The sequence below is a fragment of the Lasiodiplodia theobromae genome (assembly GCF_012971845.1).
Source record: "Lasiodiplodia theobromae strain AM2As chromosome Unknown scaffold_94, whole genome shotgun sequence".
In the NCBI taxonomy this organism is placed as follows: domain Eukaryota; kingdom Fungi; phylum Ascomycota; class Dothideomycetes; order Botryosphaeriales; family Botryosphaeriaceae; genus Lasiodiplodia; species Lasiodiplodia theobromae.
In genome coordinates, this window is record NW_023336579.1 from 20,363 (window position 1) to 28,541 (window position 8,179).

The 8,179-nt window shown below is 54.5% G+C and overlaps 1 protein-coding gene across 1 annotated transcript; it reads left to right on the forward strand.

Moving 5' to 3' along the window:
• Positions 1-1,409: 1,409 nt before the first annotated feature.
• On the forward strand, positions 1,410-5,308 carry LTHEOB_12994 (uncharacterized protein; the record flags this gene model as incomplete). Its single annotated transcript, XM_035509922.1, has 3 exons — positions 1,410-1,765; positions 1,943-5,134; positions 5,182-5,308. 3 exons carry the CDS (start codon positions 1,410-1,412, stop codon positions 5,306-5,308), a joined length of 3,675 nt encoding a protein of 1,224 aa, XP_035362902.1.
• Positions 5,309-8,179: the final 2,871 nt, after the last annotated feature.

Genomic DNA, 8,179 nt, shown 5'->3' on the forward strand with positions numbered 1-8,179 from the left:
GGAGAAATTTTTATTTAAAGAGAGGTTTAAAATAGCTTTAGACCATATAGTTAGAAAAAAAAGTAGTATACGAGGTAAATATATTTAAATTTCAAAGTTAGGGTTGGCCCAGTTAAGCAAGCCACTAAAGGTAGAGTTAGGGCGCTACCTATCCGCAATGCAGCAACGATTTCGAGTCGAAATCGTTGGTGGCACCGTACAAATCGAAATTAGGGTTAGCAGTTCCGGGGGTCGAAATCATTGGGGTTCCCGGGCGAAAATCCCGGGTGCGACCCGGCGGAAGTTCGAGCGCGCGTCCGGCGACCCCGGATCCGATTCGAACGGGTCGAAGGCCCGTCGTGGTGGTGATAAAGTCGACGGTCGAAGTTCGAGGCGTGGTGATTTTGATGGGGCGCCGGTTTACGCCCGGGCCAGCAGCGGCGTCGCAACCCCCCAGCAGCCCGCACCACCGCGGCCGCCGCCGGGTAAGTTAGGGTCAGCCATTGGCGAATCAGAGCGTGGCGGAGGCGGGCGGAAGCCCAGAAAGTGTGAGGGCGGAGGGCGGGCGGAAACGGAGAGTCGGTGAAGGGCGTTTTAGGTGGTAGATGTTATTCCAGCACCAGTATCAGCACCAGCACCAGCACCAGCACCAGACGATAGACAGCAGATAGTCATCCGTCCATTCATCCATTTTGCCCATCCACCCACGAGCCAGCCAGTTAAAACCGGTCGAAGCCAGCGCAGCGATGGAGCCGTTCAGGTACGTCCCGGAGTTTAGGGTTACCGTTTGCAAAGATTGCAGGTTTGCCGTATTACCCGCCCAGGTAGACGCGCATTTAAGAGGGCCCAAGCACGGAATAGACAGCGCCAGCCGGAAGAGAATTGTAGAAAACGTAGGTAAGATCGACGGGGCGATCCGCACGGAGAGGCAGTTAAAAGCCGAGTTTATCAAGCCGGGGCAGCCGGTGCAGCCGATCCGACATTTGCCAGTATACGAAGATGGGTTTGCGTGCGAGTGGGAGGTGGGAGAAGATATAAAGTGCGGGTATATTGCGCGAACGGTTGAGAGAATCAAGGCACATTGTCGGATCCAGCATGAATGGGTTAACAGCCAGCGTAGAGGAGGGTCATTGGCGCAGCGCCGCCGGGCCAGCGAGGCGCCGAGGCCGTGGCGGACAGGCGTGCGTTGCCAGAGGTTTTTCAACCACGGCCCCAGGCAGGAGTATTTCGAGGTGTTAGCGGAGGGCCAGCAGCAGGAGCAGGGGACGGCAGCGCCGACGTCGGCCAGCCAACGCATCCGCCAGCAAGTCGAGGTAGGGTTGCAGCAGAAGGAGCAGCGGCGCAAGGCGATAGTACAGCCGTAGGAGAAGTTAGAGGCCAACCCGTGGTTGCGCCGGGTCGGGTGGGCGGAGCATTTAGCCGGGTTCGCCATGGAGGATTTGCGCCGACACGCGGAGTTGCCGGCAGAGGAGCAGCAGCGGAGGCAGCAGGAGCAAGGGGAGGAGGACAGGCGGAGAGGTGGGAGCAGGGCGGAGAGCAGCAGCCGAGTCGAGCAGGACAGGCGGCGGAGGCAGCAGACCCAGGCGGAGATTTTGGCCATCATATGCAACAGTTTCAGCCGGATGGTCGACAAGGCGCAAGCGACGGTCCAGGCGGCGGTCAACATCGAGGTCAGGTTCGAGATGGCCCGCAAGGAGAGCAACACCAAGCCGGGGTACCCGTTCGAGGCGCGCATGGGCGAGGACACCAAGCAGCGGTACAAGCAGGCATGGCAGCGGGTCATCGGGTACGTTTTCCGCACGCACGCCATGGCGGCAGTCGACAGGCAGCAGCAGCAGAAGCAGCAGCGGCGGCGGCGGCGGCGGCGGCAGCAGTAGCAGCACCAGCACCAGCACCAGCACCAGCAGCACAACCACCAGCCAGAAACAAGGCCGCCATATGAGTTAACAGCAGAGCAAGGCAGAGCATTGTGGGATTTCATCGAGGAAGCCCGGTTGGAATGGGCAGAGGGTGAAGCAGCAGAAACAGTAGTCCCAGTGGATGAGAATGTCGAGAATGAGAATGAGGAAGAGGAGGTTGAATTCGAGTTTGAAGAGGAGGGCGAGACCAGCAGAGATGGGTTGGGGGATATCGTCAGTGAAGGAGGCAGTGATGAGGGCAGTGATGAGGGCAGTGATGAGGGCAGTGATGAGGGCAGTGATGAGGGCAGTGATGAGGAGGAGGACGAAAACGAGTTGAGTTTGTTGGAGCGCAAGTGTTTGGCGTTTTGCATCAGTTTGTTGGACCACCAGACCGAGGATGACAGCCACGCCAACGCGTTGATCAGCGGATTGGCCGTGTTAGGAATTAGTGAGGAGGGGAAAGAGTGGCAGAGCCCATTGGTGTACACGCCCAGGTTGTCGGCAGTCATCAAGTTGGCGCGCATCATGGTGGTGCAGAGCGCGTGGCAGGCGGCCAGGGACAGCGGAGACGGCAGGATTTGGCGGCGGGTGCGCGAGATGGTCAACAGGTTCATGGTTAGGGACGAGCCGACGCCGATGAGTTGGATGTACGACGCCAGGACGTACGGGATGAAGATCAGGTACACGACCACGGCGCCGGGCGCGGTGCGGTGGACGGGGCCAGGCGGCGAGACGTTGGTGTACCGGGACGTCGAGTTCAGCATGGACGGTTTCCGGGCGTGGGTGCACGGGTTGGCGGGCGATTGCCGGCAGCGGTTGGTGGAGGAGGTGATGCAGGTGTCGGCCGGCCAGGAGCGGACGGGAGAGTTGCCAGCCATCAGATGGGACCAGTTGCGCGACAACCCGAGCGTGACGGAGCCCGGGTGGTTTTTCATCAAGGACCCGCGGAATCAGCAGCCGTTGGAGGACGAGGCGGATGGCCAGTGGTGGTTGTACGAGCGGTTGGTTACAGGGCAGGAGCGAGGGCAGCAGCGGAGGTGGCAGTTCATCGCCAACCCGCACGAGGACCCGGCACAGCACCCGGCCAGGTGGAACCGGCAAGCCATCGACGCGTTTAGACGGACGGTCGGCCGGTTTAAGGAGCAGTTAGCCGTGTTGATGCACATCACAGGCGGCGGGCCGGCGCGGGTGCCCGAGTTGATGAGCATCCGGTATTGCAACACGGCCAACGGCGGGCAGCGCAACGTGTTCGTCGAGGACGGGTTGATGGTGTACGTGACGCGGTACCACAAGGGGCACGGCCGAGATGGCAGTTTGAAGATCATCCACCGGTATTTGCCACGGGAAGTAGGCGAGTTGTTGATGTATTACGTGTGGATGGTCGTCCCGTTCGAGCGGTTGTTGGCGTACGCGGCGGATGGGAGGGACAGGCCACCGGAAGAGCACGGATTCGTTTGGAGCACGGAGGGACCGGCAGCAGCCAAGTGGACGGCCAGCCGGTTCCGCAACGCGTTGAAGCGGGAGAGCAAGATGCGGATGGGGGTAGAGATCAACGTGGCCACGTACCGGCAGTGCGTCCAGGCGATCGGAAACAAGTTCATCAAGGGGGATTGTTTTTTCGACGCGGATGAAGCAGGGGAGGATACGGAGGGCGGAGGAGGCGACGGCGACGCAGAGGGTCAAAGCCACACGTGGGACATGCAGTTCGGACACAGCACGCGCATGGCAGGCGCAGTGTACGGCCGGTTGATGATCGAGGCGGCCCAGGAGTTGAAGACGACGATGGAGAGGTACAGGGCAGCCAGCGTCCGGTTCCACCAGTTCCAGCAGCACGCGTCCACGTTACAGCAATTACGGCAAGGCGGTAAGAAGCGGTCAGCGGCGGCAATCGCGGAGGACATGGACGCAAATTTCAGGCGTTGGAAGAAGGTAAAGACGGTGGACAGGCGGCAGATGTTGCGGCAGTTGACAGGCCAGAAGGACGCCGAGTTCAGAGGGGTGCAGGAGCAGGCGGTAGAGGCGGTAGTAGAAGGCCGCAGCCCGTTGTTGGTGGTGATGGGGACAGGCGCAGGCAAGAGCATGGCATTTATGATCCCGGCGTTGTGCACGGCCAGCGTGGGCGAGACGGGGACGACGGTGGTGGTGGTACCGTTGAATTCGTTGCGGGAGAACATGGTGGACAGATGCCGCAAGGCAGGCATTTCGGCAGTCGAGTGGGACAGGCAGCGGCCGAGCGAGGCGTCCATCGTGTTCGTCACGCCAGAGTCGGCGGTCAGCAAGGCGTTCAGCGGGTTTTTAGACCGGTTGAAGAGCAGGCAGCGTTTGGACCGGATCGTCATCGACGAGTGCCACACGGTGTTGGACGGACGAGGCAGTTTCAGGCCGAAGTTGCAGGAGTTGGGCAAGTTGGTAGAGGCCAAGGCGCAGTTGGTCATGTTGACGGCAACGTTGCCCCCGGCGGAGGAGGGGCGGTTGTTCGAGATCATGCGGGTGAAGAAAGAGGAGGTAACGAGGTTACGGGCAGCAACGGTGCGTAAAAACGTGCGGTACCGGGTGCAGCAGGCGGAGGGGATAAAGAAGCAGGCGGATTTGATTGCGGCAGTCGTCCAGGAGGTACGGCGGTTGCAGGGTCGATTCGGGATTCGAGAAGCAGGCGAGGGCGAGGGTGAGGGTCAGGGCGAGGGTGAGGGCGAGGGTGAGGGCGAGGGTGAGGGTCAGGACGAGGGTGAGGGCGAGGGTGAGGGCGAGGGTGAGGGCGAGGGTGAGGGCGAGGGCGAGGGTGAGGGTCAGGGTGAGGGTGAGAGAAGCGGTAGGATTGTGGTGTACAGCAACAGCACCAGACGAACGGAGCAGTTGGCGCAGGCATTGGGATGCAACGCATACCATGGGAAGCAGGCGGACAAGCAGCAAAAGTCGAGGAATTTGGCGTATTGGGCATACGGTAATTGCCGGTTGATTGTGGCAACAAATGCATTGGGGTTGGGCATCGATGTGCCAGACATTTTGGCAGTTGTTCACGCGGAGAGGCCAGCCAGTTTGGTTGAATACGGGCAGGAGAGTGGCAGGGCAGGGCGCGGAGGACAGACCAGCGAGGCAGTGATTGTGGACAGTGGTAAAAGGTGGACGAGAGCAGTGACGGAGAATGACGCGGGCAATGAGCAGGCAGGAAAGGAGATGGACAAGTTCATGAGCGGACAGCATTGCAGGCGAGCAGTGTTGGACGGGTACATGGATGGTGACAGGGTTAGGGTGAGGTGTGTTGAGGGTGAGGGGGAAGTGATGTGCGATGTTTGCGAGGCAGATTCGGCAGCAGAGCAGGGAGGGGAGCAAGGAGGGCAGCAGGAGGAGCAGCAGGAGGAGCAGCAGCAGCCATCGACAACAGAAAGAGCAAGGAGCACAGGCAGAAGCAAAGGCAGAAGCAAAGGTAGAAGTAAAGGCAGAAGCAGCAGCAGAAGCAACAGCGGAAGCAACAGCAGGAGCCGTAGTAGAAGGAGCAGCAGCAGCACAGAGACAGGAATCAGGACAATTAAGGGTCAGTTAAGTCAATGGAAGGACAGGTGTACAATTTGTGTGGCAGAGGGTCAGCCATCAGACCACGCATTAGAGCAGTGCCAGGCAGAGTCAAGCATAGCAGCGCAGGGTATAAAGGTAGAGTTAGAGAGGCAGTTAGGTTTGGTAGCACATTCAGGTTGTTATAGTTGTAGGGTACCACGCGAGGTTTGCAACAGATGGGTTAGGGATGAAAGAGTAGAGAGGAAGTTCAAGCAGAGGGTAGAGGTCCAGCAGTGCGAATACGCAGGCGTATTGGTGGCAACAGTGGTAGGGATTGCATATGCGGTACAAAGGGTCGGAGACGAATGGATTAGGCGGTTAGAGAGGCGGAAAGTAGGCGGTGTTCAGAAGGGACGGTTTAAGGAGTTGGCGGAGTATTTGAAGAGGCCGCGGGTAATAGATGGATGCGAGAGCAACAATTTAGTTTGGGAGTTTATATGGATGACACAGAGGGCAGAAGGGTTGTTAGAGTAAGAGGTGGAGGAATAGAGAGAAGAAGAGTAACAGCAGCAGTAAGAGTAGTAAGAATCGAGACAGTAGTAGAGGCAGCAGCAGCAGCAGTAAGAAACAAGATAGTAGTAAAAACAGCATTTATAGCAATAGCAACAGCAATAGTAACAGCAGCAGAAGTAGTAGTAGTAGTTATAGTAGCCGTTACAGCAGTAGTAGCAATATAGAAAGTAGTAGCCGAAGTAGTAGTCGGAGTAGTAGTCGGAGTAGTAGTCGGAGTAGTAGTAGTAGTAGTAGTAGTAGTAGTAGTAGTAGAAGTAGTAGTAGTAGAAGTAGTAGTTAAAGAGATAGTAGAAGAGATAGTAGAGATAGTAAAGGTAGTAGACGTAGTAGACGCGGGAGATATAGAAGACGTAGAAGCCGTAGAAGACGTAGTAGACGGAGTTATAGTAGTAGTAGTAGACGGAAAAGTAGACGAAGTATTAGATAAGAGTAAAGATAAGAATAAGAGTAAGGGTAAGGGTAATAAAAGTAGTAGAATTAGGGTATATAGTAATAGGATAAGATAAATAGAGAAAGTAGTAGTAGTAGTAGTAGTAGTAGTAGTAGTAGTAGTAGTAGTAGTAGTAGTAAGAGATATAGTAATAGAAGTATTAGAAGAAGAAGACGTAGTAGACGTAGAAAACGTATAGAACGTTAAAGAAGTAGTAGTAGCGGTAGTAGTAGTAGTAGTAGCGATAATAGTAATAGAGAGAGTAGTAGATAAAGTAGTAGTAATAGTAAATAAATAGTAGACGAGATAATAGTAATAATAGTATATAATAAAAAAAATATTAAATATAAAAGTAAAAAGTATAGTAAAAAATATAGTAGTAAGTATAGTAGCGAAGAATATAATAAAAAAAAGAGTAGTAGTAGTAGTAGTAGTAGTAGTAAGAGAAAGAAAGATAAAGAGAATAAGAGAGAGAGTAAGAGTGAGGATGAGGGTGAGGGTGAGGGTGAGGGTGAGGGTGAGGGTAAGAATAAAGTAAGGGTGAGGATAAGAGTAAGAGTAAAGATAAGAAAAAGAATAAGAATAAGAATAAGAATAAGAGTAAGAGTAAGAAAGAGAGTAAGAGTAAGAGAGTAACCTCCCCCCCGGTGTGGCGAAAAGCCCTGTGTGCCGAAAAAAGCCCGAGGTACTTCGAGTTTGCAGCAACTGCATAGGCGTATCTACGTAGAAATTCCTATAAAACCATGCTAGGCATATTCTACAGCCATTCAGTCTGCTTGGGAAGTGTTTCAAGTTTAATATTACATAGGCGTGGCTGTTCCCTTGCCTGATTTCTACAGAATGAGTCTTGATGCCGCGAACGATATTGCTCTACTATAGCACCACCAATGCTTTTTTCCACCAGATAAGCTAGTTACAGAGGCGCATATACTCCCCGATGCTAAACCACGTACTAGAATGCTATTAGCAACAGGGTACGTGGTGTAGCAGAAGAGTCCGCCACGCAGGGCGGTACTTGTCAGCGCAGCTTTGGCCAGTCTCGGCTAGCCGCGATGCGCTGAGCAGTCGTTACTAAGTACGAAAACTACGGGTAAAGCAAGATCAGCCTGTTTTCATACCGTTGCGAATGAAAACAGCAGCCGAGTTTACGACCTGCTCGCTTCTAGCGCACGGTCCACGTTGCAACAGCCCTACTAGATTGTTACCAAGCTAATGCCGGTACGTTACAGGGGTATATTAAGGTGTTTAGTTCTCGTCGCTACACGCATCATTTGATCTGTTATATACAGCATAAAGGAAAGACGCTGAGAAAACAAGACGTTACTAAAAAGCAGATAGATATTAAAAAGTGCTATCTCGGTTACGAGGCTTTTCTACGGAATCTTTCCTTTAGACGCATGATGATTGAGCTTTTCTTATTTCCCTGCCTGCTGCTCGCTGATCCGGATCGGGGTTCAGGACAGACGACGTCACTAACGGGGGTCCTATCGTCGTGAACTGGTTCCTGGCTTTGCTTGAGCCTAGCTTGTGTTGCTTCTTGCTGCATGGCTGAGAAGTGATTGAGACAGGCCGTAGTTGTTGGGTGCTCAGAACCGAGTGCCTGCTCGAAGCCGCCGTATGCTCGTTTGTATAGCTCGCTTGCTTCTTCGTATCGGCTCTGTTTATGTAAAAGATATGCGAGGTTGTAGACAGAGATGAGCGTGTCGGGGTGCTCTTTCCCCAGCACCTTCTCGTAAAGTATTAGCACCTCCCGATGCATCTCCTCCGCCTCACCGTACTTCCCCTGGTTCCCCAGCGCCTGTGC